Source organism: Triticum dicoccoides, chromosome 2A (genome assembly GCF_002162155.2).
Source record: "Triticum dicoccoides isolate Atlit2015 ecotype Zavitan chromosome 2A, WEW_v2.0, whole genome shotgun sequence".
Lineage (NCBI taxonomy): Eukaryota > Viridiplantae > Streptophyta > Magnoliopsida > Poales > Poaceae > Triticum > Triticum dicoccoides.
Window position 1 is genome coordinate 476,168,711 of NC_041382.1, and position 27,535 is coordinate 476,196,245.

Below are 27,535 nucleotides of genomic sequence, written 5' to 3' on the forward strand. Positions count from 1 at the left end.
GGTGGTGATGGAGCTGCAGTACTCCGGCAGGGCTTCGCTAAGCACTATGGAGGAGGAGGAGGTGTTGGAGAGGGAGAGGGAGGCACCAAAGATCAAGGTCAGAAGTCCTCCATCTCCCCACTATATATAGGAGGGCCAAATGGGGGGAGGGGGGCTCCGGCCCTAGGAGATCCAATCTCCTAGGGGGGTGCGGCCAAGGGGAGGAATCCCTCCTCCCCAAGGCACCTAGGAGGTGCCTTCCCCTCCTAGGACTCTTCCCTCCTTGAAACCCTAGGCGCATGGGCCTCTTGGGGCTGGTGCCCTTGGCCCATGTAGGCCAAGGTGCACCCCTTACAGCCCATGTGGCCCCCCGGGACAGGTGGCCCCACCCGGTGGACCCCCGGGACCCTTCCGGTGGTCCCGGTACAATACCGGTGACCCCGAAACTTGTCCCGATGCCCGAAATAGCACTTCCTATATATAATTCTTTACCTCCGGACCATTCCGGAACTCCTCGTGACGTCCGGGATCTCATCCGAGACTCCGAACAACATTCGGGTTACTACATATACATATCCCTACAACCCTAGCGTCACCGAACCTTAAGTGTGTAGACCCTACGGGTTCGGGAGACATGCAGACATGACCGAGACGGCTCTCCGGTCAATAACCAACAGCGGGATCTGGATACCCATGGTGGCTCCCACATGCTCCTCAATGATCTCATCGGATGAACCACGATGTCGAGGATTCAAGCAACCCCGTATACAATTCCTTTTGTCAATCGGTATGTTACTTGCCCGAGATTCGATCGTCGGTATCCCAATACCTCGTTCAATCTCGTTACCGGCAAGTCACTTTACTCGTACCGTAATGCATGATCCCTTGACCAGACACTTGGTCACTTTGAGCTCATTATGACGATGCATTACCGAGTGGGCCCAGTGATACCTCTCCGTCATACGGAGTGACAAATCCCAGTCTTGATCCGTGTCAACCCAACAGACACTTTCGGAGATACCCGTAGTATACCTTTATAGTCACCCAGTTACGTTGTGACGTTTGGCACACCCAAAGCACTCCTACGGTATCCGGGAGTTACACGATCTCACGGTCTAAGGAAAAGATACTTGACATTGGAAAACTCTAGCAAACGAACTATACGATCTTATGCTATGTTTAGGATTGGGTCTTGTCCATCACATCATTCTCCTAATGATGTGATCTCGTTATCAATGACATCCAATGTCCATAGTCAGGAAACCATGACTATCTATTGATCAACGAGCTAGTCAACTAGAGGCTTACTAGGGACATGTTGGTATCTATTATTCACACATGTATTACGATTTCCGGATAACACAATTATAGCATGAATAAAGACAATTATCATGAACAAGGAAATATAATAATAATGCTTTTATTATTGCCTCTAGGGCAAATTTCGAACAGTCTCCCACTTGCACTAGAGTCAATAATCTAGTTACATTGTGATGAATCGAACACCCTTGGAATTCTGGTGTTGATCATGTTTTGCTCTAGGGAGAGGTTTAGTCAACGGATCTGCTACATTCAGGTCCGTATGTACTTTACAAATATCTATGTCTCCATCTTGAACATTTTCACGAATGGAGTTGAAGCGACGCTTGATGTGCCTTGTCTTCTTGTGAAACCTAGGCTCCTTGGCAAGTGCAATAGCTCCAGTGCTGTCACAGAAGAGCTTGATCGGCCCCGACGCATTGGGTATGACTCCTAGGTCGGTGATGAACTCCTTCACCCAAATTGCTTCATGCGCTGCCTCCGAGGCTGCCATGTACTCCGCTTCACATGTAGATCCCGCCACGACGCTCTGCTTGCAACTGCACCAGCTTACTGCCCCACCATTCAAAATATACACGTATCCGGTTTGTGACTTTGAGTCATCCAGATCAGTGTCGAAGCTAGCGTCGACGTAACCCTTTACGACGAGCTCTTCATCACCTCCATAAACGAGAAACATTTCCTTAGTCCTTTTCAGGTACTTTAGGATATTCTTGACCGCTGTCCAGTGTTCCTTGCCGGGATTATTTCGGTACCTTCCTACCAAACTTACGGCAAGGTTTACATCAGGTCTGGTACACAGCATGGCATACATAATAGAACCTATGGCTGAGGCATAGGGGATGACACTCATCTCTTCTATATCTTCTGCCGTGGTCGGACATTGAGCCGAGCTCAATTTCACACCTTGTAACACAGGCAAGAACCCCTTCTTAGACTGATCCATATTGAATTTCTTCAATATCTTATCAAGGTATGTGCTTTGTGAAAGACCTATGAGGCGTCTTGATCTATCTCTGTAGATCTTGATGCCTAATATATAAGCAGCTTCTCCAAGGTCCTTCATTGAAAAACTTTTATTCAAGTAGGCCTTAATGATGTCCAAGAGTTCTATATCATTTCCCATCAAAAGTATGTCATCTACATATAATATGAGAAATGCTACAGAGCTCCCACTCACTTTCTTGTAAACACAGGCTTCTCCATAAGTCTGCGTAAACCCAAACGCTTTGATCATCTCATCAAAGCGAATGTTCCAACTCCGAGATGCTTGCACCAGCCCATAAATCGAGCGTTGGAGCTTGCACACCTTGTCAGCATTCTTAGGATCGACAAAACCTTCCGGCTGCATCATATACAATTCTTCCTTAAGGAAACCATTAAGGAATGCCGTTTTGACGTCCATCTGCCATATCTCATAATCGTAGAATGCGGCAATTGCTAACATGATTCGGACGGACTTTAGCTTCGCTACCGGTGAGAAAGTCTCATCGTAGTCAACCCCTTGAACTTGTCGATAACCCTTAGCGACAAGCCGAGCTTTATAGATGGTCACATTACCATCCGCGTCTGTCTTCCTCTTAAAGATCCATTTATTTTCTATGGCTCGCCGCTCAACGGGCAAGTCAGTCAAATTCCATACTTCATTTTCATACATGGATCCTATCTCGGATTTCATGGCTTCTAGCCATTTGTCGGAATCCGGACCCGCCATCGCTTCTTCATAGTTCGAAGGTTCACCGTTGTCTAACAACATGATTTCCAAGACAGGGTTGCCGTACCACTCTGGTGCGGAACGTGTCCTTGTGGACCTTCGAATTTCAGTAGGAGCTTGATCAGAAGTATCTTGATTATCATCATTAACTTCCTCTCTAGTCGGTGCAGGCACCTCAGGAACATTTTCTTGAGTTGCGCCATTTTCCGGCTCAAGAGGTAATACTTCATCAATGTCTACTTTCCTCCCACTTACTTCTTTCGAGAGGAACTCTTTCTCTAGAAAGTACCCATTCTTGGCAACAAAGATCTTGCCTTCGGATCTGAGGTAGAAGGTATACCCAATAGTTTCTTTAGGGTATCCTATGAAGACGCATTTTTCCGATTTGGGTTCGAGCTTTTCAGGTTGAAGTTTCTTGACATAAGCATCGCATCCCCAAACTTTTAGAAACGATAGCTTAGGTTTCTTCCCAAACCATAATTCAAATGGTGTCATCTCAACGGATTTCGACGGAGCCCTATTTAAAGTGAATGCGGCAGTCTCCAAAGCATACCCCCAAAAAGATAGCGGTAAATCGGCAAGAGACATCATAGATCGCACCATATCTAATAGAGTGCGATTACGACGTTCGGACACACCATTACGCTGAGGTGTTCCAGGCGGCGTGAGTTGTGAAACTATTCCACATTTTCTTAAGTGTGTGCCAAACTCGTGACTCAAGTATTCTCCTCCACGATCTGATCGCAGGAACTTGATTTTCCTGTCACGTTGATTCTCAACCTCACTCTGAAATTCCTTGAACTTTTCAAAGGTCTCAGACTTGTGTTTCATTAAATAGACATACCCATATCTACTCAAGTCATCAGTGAGGGTGAGAACATAACGGTAGCCACCGCGAGCCTCAACACTCATTGGACAGCACACATCAGTATGTATGATTTCCAATAAGTTGGTTGCTCGCTCCATTGTTCCTGAGAACGGAGTCTTGGTCATTTTACCCATGAGGCATGGTTCGCACGTGTCAAATGATTCGTAATCAAGAGACTCTAAAAGTCCATCTGCATGGAGCTTCTTCATGCGTTTGACACCTATGTGACCAAGGCGGCAGTGCCACAAGTATGTGGGACTATCATTATCAACCTTATATCTTTTGGTACTCACACTATGAATATGTGTAGCATTACGCTCGAGATTCATTAAGAATAAACCATTCACCATCGGAGCATGACCATAAAACATATCTCTCATATAAATAGAACAACCATTATTCTCGAATTTAAATGAGTAGCCGTCTCGTATTAAACGAGATCCTGATACAATGTTCATGCTCAAACTTGGCACTAAATAACAATTATTGAGGTTCAAAACTAATCCCGTAGGAAAATGTAGAGGTAGCGTGCCGACGGCGATCACATCGACCTTGGAACCATTCCCGACGCGCATCGTCACCTCGTCCTTCGCCAGTCTCCGCTTATTCCAAAGCTCCTGCTTTGAGTTACAAATGTGAGCAACTGCACCGGTATCAAATACCCAGGAGCTACTATGAGTACTGGTAAGGTACACATCAATTACATGTATATCACATATACCTTTCGTTTTGCCGGCCTTCTTGTCCGCTAAGTATTTGAGGCAGTTCCGCTTCCAGTGACCACTTTCCTTGCAATAAAAGCACTCAGTCTCGGGCTTGGGTCCATTCTTTGGCTTCTTCTCGGCAGCTTGCTTGCCGGGCGCGGCAACTCCCTTGCCGTCCTTCTTGAAGTTCTTCTTACCCTTGCCCTTTTTGAACTTAGTGGTTTTATTCACCATCAATACTTGATGTTCCTTTTTGACTTCTACCTCTGCTGATTTCAGCATTGCAAATACTTCAGGAATGGTCTTTTCCATCCCCTGCATATTGAAGTTCATCACAAAGCTCTTGTAGCTCGGTGGAAGCAACTGGAGGATTCTGTCAATGACCGCGTCATCCGGGAGATTAACTCCCAGCTGAGTCAAGCGGTTATGTAACCCAGACATAGTGAGTATGTGCTCACTGACAGAACTATTTTCCTCCATCTTACAGCTGAAGAATTAGTTGGAGACTTCATATCTCTCGACCCGGGCATGAGCTTGGAAAACCATTTTCAGCTCTTCGAACATCTCATATGCTCCGTGTCTCTCAAAACGCTTTTGGAGCCCCGACTCTAAGCTGTAAAGCATGCCGCACTGAACGAGGGAGTAGTCATCGGTACGTGCCTGCCAAGCGTTCATAACGTCTTGTTCTGCAGGGAGAACAGGTGCGTCACCTAGCGGTGCTTGTAGGACATAATCTTTCTTGGCAGCTATGAGGATAATCCTTAGGTTCCGAACCCAGTCCGTGTAGTTGCTGCCATCGTCTTTCAGCTTGGTTTTCTCTAGGAACGCGTTGAAGTTGAGGACTACGTTGGCCATTTGATCTACAAGACATATTGTAAATATTTTAGACTAAGTTCATGATAATTAAGTTCATCAAATAATTTAATGAACTCCCACTTAGATAGACATCCCTCCTGTCATCTAAGTATAACATGATCCGAGTTAACTAGGCCGTGTCCGATCATCACGTGAGACGGACTAGTCAACGTCGGTGAACATCTTCATGTTGATCGTATCTTCTATACGACTCATGCTCAACCTTTCGGTCTTCTGTGTTCCGAGGCCATGTCTGTACACATGCTAGGCTCGTCAAGTCAACCTAAGTGTTTTGCATGTGTAAATCTGTCTTACACCCGTTTTATGTGAACGTTAGAATCTATCACACCCGATCATCACGTGGTGCTTCGAAACAACGAACTGTCGCAACGGTGCACAGTTAGGGGGAACACTTTCTTGAAATTATTATGAGGGATCATCTTATTTACTACCGTTGTTCTAAGCAAACAAGATGAAAAACATGATAAACATCACATGCAATCAAATAATAATAGTGACATGATATGGCCAATATCACATAGCTCCTTTGATCTCCATCTTGGGGCTCCATGATCATCTTGTCACCGGCATGACACCATGATCTCCATCATCATGATCTCCATCATCATGATCTCCATCATCGTGTCTCCATGAAATTGCTCACCAACTATTACTTCTACTACTATGGCTAACGCGTTTAGCAATAAAGTAAAGTAATTTACATGGCGTTTCTCAATGACACGCATGCCATACAAAAAATAAAGACAACTCCTATGGCTCCTGCCGGTTGTCATACTCATCGACATGCAAGTCATGATTCCTATTACAATAGCATGAACATCTCATACATCACATATAGATCATTCATCATTCATCACAACTTTGGCCATATCATATCACAAAGCACTTGCTGCAAAAACAAGTTAGACGTCCTCTAATTGTTGTTGCAAGTTTTACGTGGCTAAAGTAGGGTTCTAGCAAGAACGTTTTCTTACCTACGTGAAAGCCACAACGTGATTTGTCAACTTATATTTACCCTTCATAAGGACCCTTTTCATCGAATCCGCTCCAACTAAAGTGGGAGAGACAGACACCCGCCAGCCACCTTATGCAACTTGTGCATGTTAGTCGGTGGAACCGGTCTCACGTAAGCGTACGTGTAAGGTTGGTCCGGGCCGCTTCATCCCACAATACCGTTGAAGCAAGATAAGACTAGTAGCGGCAAGAAAGTTGACAACATCAACGCCCACAACAAATTGTGTTCTACTCGTGCAAGAGAACTATGCATAGACCTAGCTCATGATGCCACTGTTGGGGAACGTTGCAGAAAACAACAATTTTCCTACGGTTTCACCAAGATCCATCTAGGAGTTCATCTAGCAATGAGTGATTAGATGCATCTACGTACCTTGTAGATCGCGAGCGGAAGCATTCAAAGAACGGGGATGAGGGAGTCGTACTCGATGTGATTCGAATCACCAAAGATCCTAGCACCGAACGGACGGCACCTCCGCATTCAACACACGTACGGAACAGCCACATCTCCTCCTTCTTGATCCAGCAAGGGGGAAGGAGAGGTTGAGGGAGATGGATCCAGCAGCAGCACGACGGCGTGGTGGTGATGGAGCTGCAGTACTCCGGCAGGGCTTCGCTAAGCACTATGGAGGAGGAGGAGGTGTTGGAGAGGGAGAGGGAGGCACCAAAGATCAAGGTCAGAAGTTCTCCATCTCCCCACTATATATAGGAGGGCCAAAGGGGGGGCGCCGGCCCTAGGAGATCCAATCTCCTAGGAGGGTGCGGCCAAGGGGAGGAATCCCTCCTCCCCAAGGCACCTAGGAGGTGCCTTCCCCTCCTAGGACTCTTCCCTCCTTGAAACCCTAGGCGCATGGGCCTCTTGGGGCTGGTGCCCTTGTCCCATGTAGGCCAAGGAGCACCCCTTACAGCCCATGTGCCCCCCCGGGACAGGTGGCCCCACCCGGTGGAACCCCGGGACCCTTCCGGTGGTCCCGGTACAATACCGGTGACCCCGAAACTTGTCCCGATGCCCGAAATAGCACTTCCTATATATAATTCTTTACCTCCGAACCATTCTGGAACTCCTCGTGACGTCCGGGATCTCATCTGGGACTCCGAACAACATTCGGGTTACTGCATATACATATCCCTACAACCCTAGCGTCACCGAACCTTAAGTGTGTAGACACTACGGGTTCGGGAGACATGCAGACATGACCGAGACGGCTCTCCGGTCAATAACCAACAGCGGGATCTGGATACCCATGGTGGCTCCCACATGCTCCTCGATGATCTCATCAGATGAACCACGATGTCGAGGATTCAAGCAACCCCGTATACAATTCCCTTTGTCAATCGGTATGTTACTTGCCCGAGATTCGATCGTCGGTATCCCAATACCTCGTTCAATCTCGTTACCGGCAAGTCACTTTACTCGTACCGTAATGCATGATCCCGTGACCAGACACTTGGTCACTTTGAGCTCATTATGATGATGCATTACCGAGTGGGCCCAGTGATACCTCTCCGTCATATGGAGTGACAAATCCCAGTCTTGATCCGTGTCAACCCAACAGACACTTTTGGAGATACCCGTAGTATACCTTTATAGTCACCCAGTTACGTTGTGACGTTTGGCACACCCAAAGCACTCCTACGGTATCCGGGAGTTACACGATCTCACGGTCTAAGGAAAAGATACTTGACATTGGAAAACTCTAGCAAACGAACTATACGATCTTATGCTATGTTTAGGATTGGGTCTTGTCCATCACATCATTCTCCTAATGATGTGATCTCGTTATCAATGACATCCAATGTCCATAGTCAGGAAACCATGACTATCTGTTGATCAACGAGCTAGTCAACTAGAGGCTTACTAGGGACATGTTGGTGTCTATTATTCACACATGTATTACGATTTCCGGATAACACAATTATAGCATGAATAAAGACAATTATCATGAACAAGGAAATATAATAATAATGCTTTTATTATTGCCTCTAGGGCATATTTCCAACAGCTTCATCCCACGATGCCGCTGAATCAAGATAAGACTAGTAACGGCAAGTAAATTGACAAAATCGACGCCCACAACAACTTGTGTTCTACTCGTGCATAGAAACTACGCATAGACCTAGCTCATGATGCCACTGTTGGGGATCATAGCAGAAATTTAAAATTTTCTACGCATCACCAAGATCAATCTATGGAGTCATCTAGCAACGAGAGGGAGAGGAGTGCATCTACATACCCTTGTAGATCGCGAGCGGAAGCGTTCAAGAGAACGGGGTTGATGGAGTCGTACTCGTTGTGATCCAAATCACCGATGATCCTAGCGTCGAACGGACGGCACCTCCACGTTCAACACACGTACGAAGCGGAGACGTCTCCCGCGCCTTGATCTAGCAAGGAGGAAGGAGAGGTTGTGGAAGAGAGCTTCAACAGCAGCACGACGGCGTGGTGGTGGTGGAGCGGCAGTACTCCGGCAGGGCTTCGCCAAGCTCTTAAGGGAGGATGAGAGGTGTTGGGGAGGAGAGGGGCTGCGCCTTTGATGTGGTGTGCAGCCCTCCCCTTGCCCCTCTATTTATAGGGGAAGGGGGAAGGGGGCCGGCCCCCTCTAGATGAGATCTAGAGGGGGGCGGCGGCCAAGGGGAGGGACTTGCCCCCCAAGCAAGGGGGGCGCCCCCTCCAGGGTTCCCCCCCAACCCTAGGCGCATGGGCCCAAGGGGGGATGTGCCCAGCCCTCCCAGGGCTAGTTCCCTTTCCTCTACGGCCCATGAGGCCCTCCGAGAGAGGTGGCCCCTCCCGGTGGACCCCCGGAACCCCTCCGGTGGCCCCGGTACAATACCGATATGCCCCCGAACTTTTCCGGTGACCGTATGACAACTTTCCACATATAAACCTTCACCTCCGGACCATTCGGGAACTCCTCGTGACGTTCGGATCTCATCCGGGACTCCGGACAACATTCGGTAATCACATACAAGTCTTCCTAATAACCCTAGCGTCATCGAACCTTAAGTGTGTAGACCCTACGGGTTCGAAAACCATGCAGACATGACCGAGACAACTCTCCGGCCAATAACCAACAGCGGGATCTGGATACCCATGTTGGCTCCCACATGTTCCACGATGATCTCATTGGATGAACCATGATGTCGAGGATTCAAGCAATCCCGTATACAATTCCCTTTGTCAATCGGTATGTTACTTGCCCGAGATTCGATCGTCGGTATCCCAATACCTCGTTCAATCTCGTTATCGGCAAGTCACTTTACTCGTTTTGTAACACATCATCCCGTGACCAACCCTCAGTCACATTGAGCTCATTACGATGATGTCTTACCAAGTGGGCCCAGAGATACCTCTCCGTCATACGGAGTGAGAAATCCCAGTCCCGGTTCATGCCAACCCAACAGACACTTTTGGAGATACCCGTAGTGCACATTTATAGTCACCCAGTTACGTTGTGACGTTTGGCACACCTAGAGTATTCCTACAGTATCCGGGAGTTGCACAATCTCATGGTCTAAGGAAAGGATACTTGACATTAGAAAAGCTTTAGCAGACGAACTACACGATCTTGCCTATGCTTAGGATTGGGTCTTGTCCATCACATCATTCTCCTAATGATGTGATCCCGTTATCAATGACATCCAATATCCATGGTCAAGAAACCGTAACCATCTATTGATCAACGAGCTAGTCAACTAGAGGCTCACTAGGGACATGTTGTCGTCTATGTATTCACACATGAATTATGATTTCCGGATAACACAATTATAGCATGAACAATAGACAATTATCATGAATAAGGAAATATAATAATAACCATTTTATTATTGCCTCTAGGGCATATTTCCAACACTTTCGTCACCAATCTTGGTTTTGCCGAGGTGTTCATTTCTAATTTAGATCGGCACCAATATAAAATAAAGACGGATCATCCGCTAATGATTAGGCTTGCACCCTAAATAGCATGTTTAAATGGTTAACAGGTAAAACAATATCATATTCAAATTTTACACCTTCTTTAATCAAATTCTATATATAACATATTAAATGTATAGTTATGATTTAAAAGCATTTAATATGTACTACGAGTTGATTAACCTAAATATCAGGGGGTTTCCCGTAAAATCAAAAATCTGACTTAAAACTGGCTTGCGAGTCGATTACCAATAACATCATAGGGTTTTCTGTAAATGTGGAAAAATCTGACTTAACTTTGGACTGCGGGTTGATTACGAGAAACATCAAAGGGTTTCTATAAAATAGCATGATGAACCAAGAATACATATTCCCTTTATTAGTATTTTATTAGTATTTTATTATATATATGCTCTAGAGCAAAAGAGGTCTGTTATATTACTTTACTGAGAGAGTACATTATGAGGTCGTCATTTAGATCTTTCTACGGTTTTATTTTGTATGACATTAAGTTTAGGACGTGAATATCTTGGGAACATCAGCAAGGGGAGGTGGTCTTGGGATGAATATCTGGGGAATGCCAGCAAGGAGAGGTGGTCTTGGCAAACGAGTCGTTCCCAGGGCAAGTAGGATCGTGTGAATGAATTCGTTCCCTAATAAAACCCTTCCAGCGCAAACCCTCACTAAAACCCACCACACCATACCAACGAGCCCAAAACAAAACGTGAGCGTGCTTATGGAACGAGCAAAAGTAACGAGCCATAAAAACAGGCCGAACTGAAGCCTGCACGTTCCTATCGACACTATCAAATCTAAAAAACCTAAAAAAATAGAGGACAACAATGTGGACGCTAGGGAGAAAAACTCATAAAACACCATGTAAATTTATTTAAAAAACACACAAAACCGCATAAACACATAGAAATCGCCATTACCATGAGAGTTGCATATAAAAAGCATTAAAACTATGTGCAAGCCTGAAAGTTGCCATACAAAATAAAGTTGCCATGATGCATAAAAGATAAAAACTGTCACGATCTACACAAAATAAAACTGCAAATGAAAGGTAAAACCCATGTTGTAAAGAACAAACATTTCATAATCTTCCATGCAACTAATACAATTCTCTAATTTTTTATATGATGTATGAAAACAAAACTTATAAATTGCCATGTTGTATGGGACACACATTTCCCCTAAGAATTACTATGTGACCAGTCCAAACGTTTTTCATAATAAAGAATTTACCATGGCATGTTAAATAAATTTTCCATGGTAGAAAAAGAAAAGAAAAGGCAAGTTAGTTGTAAAACAAAAGAAATTGCCATGGTCAGAACTAATAAAAAATTCCATGTCCTAAGTTAAAGTTGCCATGCTAAATACAATAAAACCACCATCGTCTAATTAATAAATTTGCCATGCTCTAATTAATAAAGGCAATGAAGTTGAATGCTCTAAAAAATATTTGGCCTTGCTTTCTACTTGATTTTTCTCTCTAAGAATTGCCATGTTATTATGTTTTCTATATTGTATGTATGCATTTTTAAAATGTAAAGTTGGCATCGTGTGAAAAACAAAAATAGTTTGCAAACCCAAAAGTGGCCATGTGACTAGTAATTTTTTTCCAAAAACAAACAAATGCCATGTTTTGTAGGAAATCATGGAAACATGGCAAAAATTTGAAAATTTCATTCTATGCTTCATGGAAACTTCGGGGAAAACTTTGTTTCCATGCTACCTACAATAAAACTACCATGGGCTAAATAATAAATTTGCCATGCTCTAACAAATAAAGTTGTCCTGCTCTAAAAATTAAAATTGCCACGGAACCTAAAATAAAATAGAACTTATTTGCCATGACAAAAAATCATGGTAACATGTCTGAAAAAATGCATCATTCGATGTTCGAGTTTAAAATTGCCATATGAGCAATACAAACTTTTCCTAAATTTTCCAAAACTAATAGTTACCATAGCTTAACACAATGAAGTTGGTACAAACAGAAAAGGATAGTTTTTCATGCTTATAGGGTAATGAAACTATAGACATGGTTCATAGTTGCCATATCATTTACATTTAGCTAGTATAAAATTTGGAAAAAAAATGCTACATTAAAAATTTGCGGAAAATCATAAAAAAAGGAATTAATTTGTAAAAATCATGGAATTTTTTTGGACAAATTGCCTTGGTCTAAATAACAAAAAATGCCATGGTCTACAAATTAGAAAATTGCCATCTCTTAAATAATAAAAATGCCATGGTCCTCTGAATAATAAAATTGTGATGCTACCTACACTAAAACTACCATGGTCTAATTAATAAAAATACCATCGTTTAAATTAAAAAGGCATAGTCTAAAATAATAAAAATGGCATGCTACCCACACCAAACCTACCATTATATAATTGATAAAAATGGCATGGTCTAATGAATAAAAGTCTCATGCTAGCTTCATGTGAACACGGCAAGAAATTTAGGAATTTTGCTTTTTTTGAAAAAAAGATGGCAAATTTACAGAAACTACAATGACTTATTTGACCTGACAATTCTGGATGGGGGAATTCTAAGAGTAATTTTGTAAATGGCATTATATACAAGGGACAAACATTGTGGTGCATGGCAAAGGTAACTCAAAATTGCCAACAACAAAATTGGCAAGGGGACAAATATTGTTGTGCATGGAAAAAATATATATTGGCAATTTTTTCGTGGACAAAACATTGTTGTTATAAAAAAATGAAGGAAAGTAACCTTAATTGTCATAACATAAAAATCACACAAGAGAAAATTTTCCAAGATCTAGATAAATTTTTTCTAAGAAACTAGCTACACATCTAATCTGAATTTCTAATGTGAATTGTCATTCATCTACCACAATGTTAAAAAAATTGCCAACCATGTACACCTAAACAAGTTATCTTTATTCATGTTTGAATGGCAATTGAGAGACACTCCTAATTTGAATTTGCCATGTCTAGGCTTCTGCATAAACTACCGCTACACCTAATCTGAAAATGGCCATGTCTAAGCTTCGGCAAACTATCTATAAAAAATCTAAAACCAAACACACCACCATGTTCCAACGAGTAGGAGCAACTAGACCACCGGCTTCTTACAAAAACATCCACTAACACTTGTACTAGATAGAGTATGGGAGGTGTTCATACGAACCTAAAAAAGGGAATTATAAGAAGAGTGATGTAGGCACCAGGGTCGGAGGAGCACAGAGCAGCCGAGCCACAACCAACTCTCTCCTCGCGCAGAAGAGAAGAGGGCCAGGCCAATGTCGCGCGGCGTAGAAGCCCGAGCAGAGCCTCCACGGGAAGGAAGCAGTGGCCGCCCCTCCTCTCCTGGCACTAGGGTTGGAGCAACTGCCAACCTTGAGGACCTCCGTGATAGCCCATCTCAACGACAACGCGGATCTGAAAGCCATCGTTGTGGTTGCTGTGGATTTGGCAATGGAGACAGTGATGCCTGGGGTAGGGGTGACGATGGTACCAGCGAACTCAATGTGCATCGCCGCCGGGCAACCCCTCCCCCCCCCCCCACACACACACGCACGCGCGAACCCCCCTCCCTCGCCGCTGCATCTGCCATCACATCTCTCCCATGTACTTAACGGATCAGGAGGTTTCTTTCTCCATCCTATAAATGACATTCATAAGTATTCCTAAAACTGCGGAGAGAATTTTACTTCCTGACTTCCGCACCAACTAGGGATGCACACAACCTTTTTAGTATGAGTACCAAGATTTTATCTTGAAGTGTAGTGCCACCACTCATCAACCCTGGTCCTCAAAGATTTTCTTTTATGAGTACCAAGATTTTATCTTGTCGAGTGGTGGCATCACATATCAAGCTTGATCCTCATAGATGGAGAAAGCATTGTGTATCACCTGCCAATTTTAGGAATTGAACCCAGGTGGTTAAGCTGCATAACCGCATGCCTAACTAGTGAGCCAAAGCCTCTGTTTGCAGAAATCTACTAGAGGTAGTCTAAGACGGGTCATAATAGGAGTATCATAGATAGTATCATCCATGTCAATTTGGCATTTTTGCTAAGGTGGCACACAATTAAATAAAAAAAGAGAAGATTGAGAATTATGATATTGTATCATATTAAATAATGTACTAGTATGTGTCATTAAAGGCAATAAGGACACTATGGCACTAAGCTATCATACTATCCACTACGATACATGGATAGTCTGCTCCCAGGCTCAAATACACACGCATGAACAGTAAATTCTAAAAGAAGTAGTAAGTAAAATTGGAAAAATATGATTTTTTTTTTGTGGATGAACATCAACAAATTTTCTAACATCCTGCAAAATATCTCATTGAACTAACATTCATGGATGCATGTACAAAAAAATCGATGCTCAATCAGACACATTCATTTTCCTTTTTTTGGCACACACATCTACAGATGTCTTTTCGTGGCGAAATTTGGCACGACGTTAGAAAACTTGTTGATGTTCATCCAAAAAAATCAAAATTTTATTTTCTTTACTTTTTTTGGAATTTATTATTCATGCACCCGCATTTATGCTCGAGATTAGAGTAACAATTTCGGTATATGATACTTCTAGTTATGACCAGCCTAAGAGCCGCCCGCAGATCATCCACCACAGGAAGACTTCGATTTTGATTGAATAAATAGAAGAAGAGTAATGCCAGACACACAGACTTATTTATACGTATCCTACGATTCTTAGCTGGTATCTTTTAGTTGAAGATTAAAGCGGAGGAGGGGCCCATCCCATGAAATTCAGGGGAGGTTAATCGGTGTGAAGGGTTCTGTAAGATGTCTGTAGTTATCCGTATCTCTAGGATTATTGATAGCAGAATGTGAGCCAAGTTTTCCATTTGAGCCTCAGAATGACAGCTGAAATGATGTTTTATCTGAACTCCGCCGCAGCAAGCTAACTGCGTGTGGTAGACGTGGCATACCATGACCGCTTGGTAACATTATTAGGTGATGGATTGTAAGCATCATAATTCAATGCATGCGTCGGCCGAGTAGAAATTTAGCAAGGTGTCGTCAATTTGCTTTTCTATTCTATATATATTCCCAGCCCTGCTGGTTTCTTTGGCGTTATTTGTAACCGGAACCCTGTTTAAAAGCGCCATGTACGGCGCCAGCTAGTTGCTTGCACAATTAGCGCGCCTACGTTTCGCCGTCGACTTGCCAGACTGGTCGCCCGTGTGCTGCCACATAATATGCGTGCCTTTGTTGTGTTTTGTATCGCACGCTTATAACCAGTGGTCTTGGATGATAATATTATTATTGATTTGACAAGATTCAAAGTAGGCTTCAAGTTCCCTGGTTATTTTGGGAGCCTGCCTTTTCTTTCTTTTCAAAAGCAAGGGCCATAATCACCTGTTAGCATCAGTGGTATAAACAGCTGTTCTGCACAGGAATTTGCAACTCCTTGCTTAACCATATATTCCCCTAATATTCCTAGTTACAAATTCCTCAACCCTAGCTAGCTAGGGTCAATTGGGCGGCTCGCACATAGAATATCACTGTTAGAATGTTCTTCAGATGGAATGATAGTATAATCAGTGGGATCTGGCTTGTAATGTGGATGTCAGCTGCCACCACAAGTGTTGTGCAAGTGAGATCTTTCAGGTATGGACAAGCTACCTGATCTGCATGTTACTATTCAAGAGGAGGCCGGCTCTACACCTAAAGCTAAGCAAAGTTGGAGGGAGGGTATATATTTAGACAAGGAACATGATCTCCGCAAGATTGTTATTCTAATGCGGAACAGAATAATGGCCATTTGGCACAAGATGCATGCATGCGTGCTTGCCCCTTGACTCAGCTAGCTAAGCTAGTGATGCAGAAGCTATCCCGGCCTGGCCGGCTAACGAAGCAGCCAACAATGTACTCCACGACTTGGAACTTTATTAAAAGAAGATAACTGCATGTGTTAGCTTGCTAGCTAGGGGACGGATGAGAGATGTATATATGTGTACAAACACTGCTTCTTGTCCCATCTTGAAGCAAAGAAGCCTACTACTACTCTTCAACAGTAGGATCGATCGGATATGGATTGGTCTGATGGCTCAAGTGATAACCCCAAGTCAAAACAATTTGTTATCTGTCTATCTGTAAAGTATGCTTAAAAGAAACAGTGCAACGCGATGTTTATCCTCTTGGCATATATTATTAATATTTAAGTTATATGGCAAGACCCACTACTTTGGCTGATCCTGACAAGTGACAAGGTTGATCAATCGTCAACATGATAGCCTTTTCCTTATATTCGACAATAGCTGTAAATCCAAATAAAAAATAGTTGTAAATCTTGTGGAAAAAACTCCCATTTAATGCATAAGTTAACCTAGCTCATCATGATAAAATAAAATAAACGTAACATCTCATGTTTAAAAGACAATTATTTTCTGTTCGGAAACGATATTGCGCGAACATCAGATTTGTAGCAAGTTCAAGCAAACTCTCTGCCTGCCATCAGATCACCTGTACGGATCTTAACGCAAGCAGCCTTGCCATGTCATATTCAAAAACTCGTTCGGTAAACACAAAAGCTGCGCGAACGCTATCCTAACTAAATAGAGCTGCCCATAGGAATGGCTAGGGTGTAAAACCTCCACCTAGAAAGCATGGGATCAAATCCAAGCTGTTCCTTTCAATTTTTTTCCTTTTACTAGGTGGCAAAAGTATGCAATTTTTTGTTTTAGTTACATGATAATTTTTAACAAAAAATGTACATGGCAGATTTATGAATTTTTGAACTAGTCACATGACAAATTCTAAACATTTTTTTAATGTTTCACATGTCAAGCTTGTTTTGCACACATGGCAAATTTTAGGAAAAAATTCCCATGATCCCCTGACAAATTCATAACATTTTGTCTTCCAAACATGGCATTTTAGATCTTTTCTGTAATGCTACCATGACAAGATTTGGGAATTTTTATCAATTATTTTCATGCCAATTTTTGAAAAATTATTCTACTTTCGCACATGGCAGTTTTGTTATTAAGAGCATGGTAAAAAAATATCATGGCAACTTCCCGTGTATGATTTCTATGTGTTTCTCAAAATAAAATATGAAGCATGGTAAATTCCTTGTGCGTGTTTTCTAACTAATGTTCAAATTTTGCGATGTATGATCTTTTTTGTCTGCATTTTCGGCCACAGTTTTTTTAAGATTTTTTCTTGGAAAGGATTCTTTTTAAGATTTACTATGGCCTTTTGCCATGGGTATTTTGTTTGGTAGGCTACCATGGCATCTTTTTTGTTTGCGTCTTGTAAATTAAGTTTTTTTATGCCTTTTTCTGTGTCAGAAAATATTTCATTTTTGGTTGATGGCCAGTGGTTTTAATTAGCTAATGAGTTCTCACGAGTGATGCTTCATCTGAAGTACAGTATTATTATTTCCAAATGATTAGTGTTACGGCACCTTTATTTTCATGAAATAAACAACAAGCTCAGCTGGCGCCTTTTGGTTTTTTGTCGCGTGGTGCAAAGCACTAGTGCTAACAGTACATCTCAACACAGTGAACCCTGATAATTAGTCGTGACGGCTGCTTAATCATTGTTTAGGCCACTCTTTGCGTTCCGCGGCATTGAAGCAAAGTAGGCAGGAGACGAATTTTTGTCTAAAAAGACTACCTACCCAGTACAATTGACAGAAAAGACCACCTCTAGATTAGATTGCCAGAAAAGACCACCTAATTCGTGGCGGCAGGCGCGCCAGCCAACACGTGGCGCCTGCCGCCACACGCGAAGGCGGCAGACCCTGCCGCCACGGTCCCAGGCGGCAAGTGGCCTGTCACAGGAAATCATCGGGAGCGACTAGAACAAGACGGAACGGGATCAGTGGTGGGCCCAGCCGCCACACCAGGAGGCGGCAGTGCTGCTGAGGCCGCGAGTTCGACTGGAGCACGGGCCGTGTATAGCTGCGCTGAGCTGATCACGCCTCGTCGCCTGACCGGAGTCCATGCGCAAGGGAGAGGTGCGTGCAGTGCAGTGCAGCTTTGCCTAGCTGAACAATCCACCAGTGTATTAGTCGCTAGTTGGATTTACCGCTGTAGCTTTTGGGCCTACACTGCCATGCATGCATGTGCTTGCCGTACGTCCTGATTAACCATCGCGGGGCTGCTGCAGTACATGCCGCCTCTGGGCGTGGCGGCATGGCCCGCCGGCCAGCAGTCCATCGCAGTTCCCGTTCCGTTGTGTTCTAGCCGATCCCAGCGATTCCTGTGACAGACGACCTGCCGCCTGGGCCTGTGGCGGCAGGTGCTGCCGCCACAGCGCGTGGCGGCAGGCGCCACGTGTCCGCTGCCGCGTTTGCCGTCACAAACCAGGTGGTCTTTTTTGGCAATTTGACTCAAAGGTAGTCTTTTTTGTCAATTGCACCGCGCAGATGGTCCTTTTGAACAAAAAATCGGCACGAGACAGCCGTGGCGTTGATGCCCCCTCCGCCAACACTATTAATTGTTGCCATTAATACGGTGCTTATCTTGTGAAACTCACAAGCTCGGCTGGTTCCGTGTGTGATGAGAACTGTTGCATTTCTACGTTTGATCCAGGCTATACCAAATGCACGGTATGTAACGTGTACACAAATACTGAAACCGTAGAGCTTGCTTGCTTGGGCGGGTAGGGATCCAATAGACGACCTTACATTTTGTAAAGAAAAAAAAAGATGTTTCTCCTCATTTCTGCATCATTTTTTTAACCTAAAGGATAACACACCCGGTAAATTACCTCACCTAATTGAATCCCATTCGGTTTGACAAAGGTTTAGTATTACCTTCTCCAGTGATCATATATCAGGCCTAGACTCAGACGCGGTTAAACTAAGCTCGAGCTCACCTGAACTCGGGTTAACAGTAAAATGAAAAAAATGAATATTTTTTAGTAACAAACATAGACAAATGTTTTGACTGCTTGCAAAGTTTCAACATCAGACGACATTCGTGCAAAATATGGTAAAAATAAATCAATGTTTCAAAAGTGTTATTTTCAAAAGCATTTTGGAGCATCCATTTTGTTTACTTTTTCATGTCTTACAACGAATGTCATGTCATGATGAAACTTTGCAAGCAATGAAAACATTTGCTGAAAAAAATCAGATTAATTTTTTTCTTCTGATTTTACTGTTCACTCGTAACCATGTCATCGTATATACATTCTGCAGGTACACATAGCAGCCAAAGACACAGTATACTTTCTTTAGCTCCATGAATTACCGATAAACTCGGCAATGAAAAAGCATTCAGCCGTACTCACACATGTGGACTGACCAATCGAACGTGTGGTGCGAACAAAATGATGACAAGTTGGCGTGATCATGTGTCCGTTCTGGAAGCATACTACTATAGCTAGCTAGCAGCTAAAAGCACGGGCGTCTAAATCCATTCGAGACAAGGAGAGTAAAACTGGGAGGCGTAAAACCTGAGGACGCCACGCAAGGCCGGCAAAATATCACGGAAGAGCTACAGCTAGGAGAGAAAAGATATACAGATGGAGCGGCAAGCAAGGCTGAGGCTACAAAGAAAGCTTTGCATGGGCGAGGACGATTTGGGCCGTTAATCTCTGGTCCAAGGCGGTTAATTATTAGTTAGTGCCGTTTTTACCGATCCGTTTAGCCGTGTCCCAAATGCCGTGCTGTGATTAGAACCTCGCAAACGTAACCGCCAACTCCTCACTTGGCCGCTAGTTTTTCCAGCGCCATCTTCCAATCCAAAGACCACGAGTTGGTTTACCTTTTGTCTCCTTCTCATGTCCTTCCTTTCCTTTGCTTTCCTTTCCTTTTCTTGCAAGGCTGGGTTAACCCCGGCCGATGTAAAAAAGGCAACTCGTCGACAACAATAATATCTGTATCTGGTGGTTAATTAGCCTTGACCACGTTTTTATCGCCCTTTGATTGAGGTTAGGATCAGGATCTAGCTTCTCTTCTCTTGCCATATGAAAGCAAGTTCCCCCGGGCCGTGTACGCTGCAAGGAAACAGCTAGCGCAGACATGGAAAAGTTGTTGCTTAACACAATATATAATTGGTTGATACACTTTGCGCAAGCAAGACGAGATTGCTATCCAAAAGTCTGGCAAGACATAATCACGTGCTTCCAGGATTGCTGTTTTATTTGCCATTTTCTTTTACCAAAATGAGAAGCAAATAGTAATGACTTTGGGAAGGGGAAGTTAATCAACATTTGGTTTTAAATTTACGATTCTAAATGAGCTATACCAATAAGGCAGGCCCGGTGCACACTCCATCCATCCATGATTCTGCAATCTCACCATAAAATGTTACCTTTTCCGTACTAGCCAAAATCACACAATTAATGTAGACATTCAATCCACACCAAAAGAGACAGAGCATTGAACCTCAATTAATAGACAATGGTTGCAAACATGTGAAATAGTATCTCCAAGAAAAGAAAAGAGATCCCCTGAAAGCAATGTGGCATAGAGATAGCAAGCAAGCACCGTGGTTAAATCCGTCCACCATTTTCATTTTCAATGCAAGCAAGAGGAAGCAACCCCGCTCCCTTGAGACCAAAACCATCGCTGATAGGCTTTATAGAGACAAGACCAAAATTAGCTAGCTAGCTAGCTAGGCAAAAGGAAACTTGAATTGGTAGCAATGCCAATGCAAGATATATGTCAAGCGAAAATGTGGTTGTGCCTGCCAACCCCAGTTCACAAGGCATAACATGCTGCCATTTGAGACGCCAAAACCATGTATAATCCAGCAAGAAAGAAAGATATATCTGCCATGTCATGTCACCAACCAACCCTATGTACTGTACTACATCCCCCATGAGAATGGGAGGAAAAAAGAAACATGCCCCTGGCCCCTCCTCCCCAGCCCCGAGTGAGTGAGAAACAAAGGCAGCAACAAATGAAGCAAACAGCCCAAGCCAAGCAAAGGCATGCAAAGCAAAGGCTGCCAAACCAAAGATGCACACACTAACCACAATCATGAACGGCCAGGAGGCCAGCCCCACCACCTCACCACCCTTAACAAAAACACCAGAAACCAAAATTTGGAGGAGGAGAAATCAAGAAAAAGCTGAGGAGAGAGAGAGGGAGAGAACAAAGGACGGGTGGGAGGATCAAGAAAGGGAGAAGAGGCTTTGCATCCAAGCGTGCTCCCCCCCAAGCAACCCCCTTCCCTCCTCTCCTCTCCTCTCCTTCCGGTCAGCGTCCCTGTTGACCACCCCGTTGCAACGGAACGGAACGTAGGGGAGGGCACATCCTCCTTCCTTTCCTTGTGTAGCCAGCCAGCCAGCCAGCCACGCACCCCCTCCTGCTCCTGCTCCTAGGACTATATATAACTCCCATCCTCTCCCATTCTCGCCATTACGGACACACCATCTCCCTCTTTCTCTCCCGCAACCGTCCAAGACTTGCAACAGCTCGCCGCCCGCAGCAACGTGACACAGACGCCGCATCGTGTGAGGAGAGGAGAGGAGGCAGGCGGCATGAAGACGAGGCGCGGCGCCTGCTACTCCTGCCATGACCCGGCGGCCGAGGCGCCGGAGATGCACCGCCGGAAGAGGCGGAGGACGGCCATGGAGACGGCGGGGTGCGCTGGCGCTGCCGTCGGGGACTTGTTCGAGGACCTGCCGGATGATCTGCTGGTGTCCATACTTGCTGATGTGGCCGCGTCCGCCCGCTCGCCGGCCGACCTCGCCGGCGCCATCATGACGTACGTGCCTCTTTACTCCGCCTTCTTATATGAATGCGAATCGTCGCTGGGATGGAGATGGAGTTCTTACGGGGAGTTGTTGGGATGTGCTCGCAGGTGCAAGAGATTCAGGGAGTTGGGCCAGAACAAGGTTGTCCTTGCCAAGGTGTCGCCGCGGTGCCTCGCCGTCCGGGCCAAAAGCTGGTCCGACTCCGCCCACCGCTTCCTGCAGCGCTGCGCGGACGCCGGGAACCTCGACGCATGCTACCTTCTTGGCATGGTAACAACCATGGGCAACCGTGTTCCCGTTCTTTCCTTTTGTGCTTGGCGATCGTTTCGTAACTGACCCATGTTTCCATTGTTTAGATCCGGTTCTACTGCCTGGGGAGCCGGGGGTCGGGAGCGGCGCTCATGGCGGCGGCGGCGGTCGGTGGCCACCGGGAGGCGCTCTACTCGCTGGCCGTCATCCAGTTCAACGGCAGCGGTGGCAGCAAGGACGACCGCGACCTCCGAGCGGGCGCTGCGCTGTGCGCGCGCGCGGCGTCGCTCGGCCACGTCGACGCCCTCCGCGAGCTCGGCCACTGCCTTCAGGACGGCTACGGCGTGCGCCGCTCCTTGCTCGACGGGCGCCGCCTCCTCATCCAGGCGAACGCGCGGGAGCTCGCCGCCGCGGTCACCACGTCGGCCTCGCTGCTCCGCGCGGCAGCCGGCAGCGGCAAGGCCTCCAGGAGACACTCGTGCCTGCTCAGCGACTTCGGGTGCCGCGCCGCGGCCGCCGCGGCCGGCGAGGCGCATGCCGCCAACCGGTTCCTCGTCGAGTGGTTCGCGTCGCGGCCGCTGGGCGCCGAGAGCAGCCCAGCGCCGGCGCCGGCGCCGGCGGCAGCGGAGGAGGGCGGGGGGCTGCGGCTGTGCTCGCACGCGCTGTGCGGTCGGCCGGAGACGCGGCGGCACGAGTTCCGGCGGTGCTCCGTATGCGGCGTGGTGAACTACTGCTCGCGCGCATGCCAGGCGCTGCACTGGAAGATGGCGCACAAGGCCGAGTGCACGCCCATGGACCGGTGGCTCGACGGCGCCAACGCTAACCCCAACCCCAATGCCGTCGCAGGCGCAGGCGACGCCGCCGTGGTCGCTCCGGCCCTGTAACCGTCGCCGTGTCCTAGCACCCGTTTCTTTTATTTTTCTGGCCAGTTCTTTTTTCTTTTTTTTCCCGCACCCTTCTCTGTACATGGTCGCTGCGGTAAAGGTTAGCCGAGTCTGGTTACTTGCGAATTGTTTTTATTATTAAGAAGAAAAACTTTTATTAACCTGGAGTAGCAGTACAATGTTTTTTCCTAAAAAAAAGAGTTCTGTCGAGATGTGATGTGAAATGTGGCGTCGAAAGTTGTGCAGTTTCCCTTCTTTGCTGGCGCCCAACTGCCCGTCTGCCACTCTGTTACAGAAATGGCAGGGAGAGGAACTGAAACGCGACAAGGGAAGTAAATTGGCCTGGTGTTTCCGCTTTGAAGTTCAAAATACGCCCTGCAGGCTTGAGCAGGACGGTCTCTGCGTGCGTCTGCAACCGTAGTAGTCTGCCTCGGCCGATCTCGTGACCAGCAAGAAAGAGGGCCGTGATAAAAATGAAAATAAATTGAAACCCAGCGGAGTAGAGTAGGATTCCCGTGCCCCGGAAGTGGATTTGGAGGATCGTATCCTCATCCAGTGGGCCGGATATGGAACGTGTGGAAGCTAGTGCGCCCGACGGGATCGTGCACCGCCGAGTGATGCCTGTCAAACACAGATATCCGGCTGCTGCTAGTGTGTGTAATCGCGATAGATTCGGCGCTAGTGGACCGTGATGGGGCGGAACCTCAGGCGCACATATGTCAACGTGTGCATGTGTGTGCGGGACAAGCAGATCGACGCGTCCTTGTAGTACCGGCGTTTAACTTCTTGCCGAGGGAAGCAGCAGCGAGTTGGATGTACGTTTATCTGTATGGGTGGATGGCTACCGCAAAACTATGGTCACGATCCACTAATGTCTACTCTCTTTTTCCTCGTAGAATCCATCATTGTTAGTTAGTTTTAGGGGACGAGACTTGCCTGCTCCCCTCCCGTGTGCCCATTCGTGCTCCCGCATACGTGCCTTGATTTGATTGGAACAAAATAAGGCCCGGCCCCATCCCTTAAAATCAGGGAGGAGATGATTAGATTAGAAAGAAAGAAAAAAGGCAGCCGTTGAATGAGGTGGGAGCACGGATGGGAGCACGGAAAGGGAGCAGGCAAGCCAGATCCAGTTTTAGGGGCGTGCTACCTGTCCGCGGGTCGATCTTTTCAAAACATCGGCCGTCGCGAGCCATTAGATTTGACCCATCGAGTGGCCGAATGTTACCACCCACCACTGCAACACATGCATTGTTACAACCGTCTTGTTGCATATTTCTTTTGTAAGAGACTACTTGTTGCAGCATTATTTCTACAAAACGAAACCGCATCGCATCACAATAGTCGTTCACCGTCAAGATTTGCAACCACACCGTTGTTGTTGAAATAGCTGCCTGCACTTGCCTTTGTGCTGAGGACGCGTGGTGGGCAATGGAGGCGGCGAACACACATTATTATCACGCCAAGGGCAATACTTCCGTTACTTTTAGGCGTAGATATTGTTTTTATTATAAATAGAAACTCTAAACCTTCCTTTTTGTGTGTAATAAATATATTGGAATGTTTTTTTTTCATATTCTAATAGTTGTTTTTTCCTGATTTACTCTCTCTGTCATAGCTTAGTAAGCAAATACTCCCTCTGTAAAGATCACTATAGTGATCTAAACGCTCTTATATTTCTTTACGGAGTGAGTAATTTTTAACATTTAATTTTGGCCAAGACCTAGATTCAACATATGTGGTTCATGGTATACAAAATTATGTTGATGGATTCACATTCATTGGAGTTCAAATGCATTTTAGTGGACAAAATTCTTGGTCGAAGTTAAATTACAAAAACATAAACACATCCTAAACTTGGAGGGAGGCGTGAGTGCCATATCGTAGCCCTTGGGCCTTTCGATTCAAAGATTTCTAAAGAAAATTTGGAGGATTCTAATCCTTGACATTTTTTCTGATATCTATTTTTTGATTCATAGGATGTACTTTGTAGAAATATTTCCTTAGATTAAATTAACAATATTTCATAGGGAAATTTTCATCCACTTCAGCCTCGCATGAAGAATCCTTTGTTTCTCCCTCGCACAATCAATACATGCAATCTTGTAGTGTTCAAGATGGCATGTCACTCCATTGTTTTGTTTTTGATATTATTGCATTTTAAATATCATGTGCATCAAAGAGGCCCTAGGGTGCCATGCTCATGCCGGCCGCCCTCGCTCCTTCCTTCCTCTCCTCTTTTTTTAATCTTTCTCGCCACCATTAACTTGCTGCTCGTCAGACTGCTAGGTCTCATATACTGACCGTGCAGCCTTTTGAAGGCGTCGTCACCACTAAGAAAATATTAATGGCATGTGAAATTAGCCCAGTGGCCCACGTCACAAGTATTTTGAAAATAATAATATCTGTGACATGATTTCAAAGTGGTGCGCCACTAAAAGATCATGTGCGAGCTTAGTTTATTAATGGCAGAACCTATTAGCTTCGACAAATTATTATGCTGCACAAAACAAGGATTCTTTTTGAGAGGACGTGAATGTGTATCATATTTTTATAGAAGGCATAATTTTAAGTACAGGAAGACAACAACTTGTTGCGAACAACGAGCGCAGACAATAGCAGCTCCGAAGGAAAGACACCACCACCTCCAACAACCACAACTACAAAGAAAAAGAGCTTGTACAAAGCTGAGCAACATTGCCGCGTCTCGATCAAAGCCGGTTACCTCTGAAGACAACACCGACTCTGTCTGGACTTCCCTTGTCGGCGCACCATCCACCCTTGATGCCACAAAGGAGGTGCAAGTAGATGGCGGAACCTGGTAGGCCCACTAAAGCCACCGTCTTGGACTCACCGGCGATGACATACATTGCGCCACTGAAAATCACCTTGGACAAGATGAGCACCGAAAATAGTGCAACATGGAACCTCAAGACCGTGTCATCAAGCGTGATGCTCACAATAGAGTAGCGACATTAAGAATGCCGCCATCGTGCCGGTTCAACTCCGAACCTAGGCTTTTGCTCGTAGACCGCAACCAATCCGTGGAGCGAGGGAGGGATATGCCGACACACCTTGGCGACGCCTCCAAGGAGGGGAACGACAGCCACGGCGCCGTCGCCGCCAGCATCAACCGAGTACGGGCAGGAATTTCTTCCGTATCGCGGCACACCACCTTCCCTGACCATCGGATTGGAGCCACACCGCCCAAGTTGATAACACCACCGCCGCCGCAACACTTCGCAAATGTAGTCGATATGTCGAGGTCCATCCAAGACCCGCACACAGGATCACACAGCCCAATGAACATCATCCCCATGGCTGAGAAGCCCGACCAAGGGTCACTGAGACCGCACACCACAGCCATCAGGCAAACCCTGGTACACACCTGTGTTGCAGCCCAGATCGGGCCCATCTAGCCCGCGCCGTCGCCTCCTTAACCCGCAACCATGGAACGAGGAGAAGGCACCATGACGTAGGCGTCAGAAACCGGAGCGTGCTCAACCACTACAAGAGCAGCGACTCGTGGCCGAGCCCGGCTGCACCGCCGCCACCTTGACCCGCGTTGTCTCCTCCAGGAGGAGCCACCGTGCCACGAACAATCCTCCCGCGAGCCCCGACCACAATCCTCCTCGCCACTTTGAAGCTCCTTCGTGCATGGTCACACCAGCACCAGATCCGCGCGCGAGAGCCCCCGACGTCTGCAACACCGAGAGAACCCGCCTGATACATCTCCAATGTATCAATAATTTTGGATTGTTTCATAATATTATATTATCAATCTTGGATGATTTATATGCATTTTTATGTTATTTATATCATATTTTGGGACTAACCTATTAATGTAGTGCCCAGTGTCAGTTCTTGTTTTTTGCTTGTTCTTGGCTTTTCAGAAAATAAATACCAAACGAAGTCCAAACACGATCAAACTTTATAGGGATTTTTTCTAGACCAGAAGGGATGCTAAAAGGTCCGGGAGGAGGCCAGAAGAGCTACGTGAGAGCCACGAGCTCACAGGGCACACCCCTAAGCTTGTGGGCCCCATGTAGCTTCGTTCGACCTAATTCCAGTCCTATAAATTCACATATATTACCAAACCAACAGAGAGCCACCCGAAACACTTTTTATGCCACCGCAAGTTTATGTTCTTCCGCGATCCCATATGGATGCCTTTTCCAGTACTCTGTCAGAGGGGGAATTGGTCATTGAGGTCCATAGCTAGTAGCTAGATTGTTCCTTCTCTCTCTTTGATCTTCAATACAATGTTCTCCTCGATCTTCTTGGAGTTCTATCCGAGGGAATCTTCTTTTGCGGTGTGTTTGTTGGGATCC

At 45.6% G+C, this 27,535-nt stretch overlaps 1 protein-coding gene across 1 annotated transcript; it reads left to right on the plus strand.

The window, feature by feature from the left end:
• The first annotated feature begins 21,530 nt into the window (after window positions 1-21,530).
• On the plus strand, window positions 21,531-23,419 carry LOC119354956 (F-box protein At5g50450-like). The gene is made up of 3 exons (XM_037621722.1): window positions 21,531-22,085; window positions 22,182-22,344; window positions 22,431-23,419. The coding sequence occupies exons 1-3, from the start codon at window positions 21,859-21,861 to the stop codon at window positions 23,205-23,207; spliced, it is 1,167 nt and encodes a 388-aa protein (XP_037477619.1). The 5' UTR covers window positions 21,531-21,858; the 3' UTR covers window positions 23,208-23,419.
• The last annotated feature ends 4,116 nt before the right edge of the window (window positions 23,420-27,535 follow it).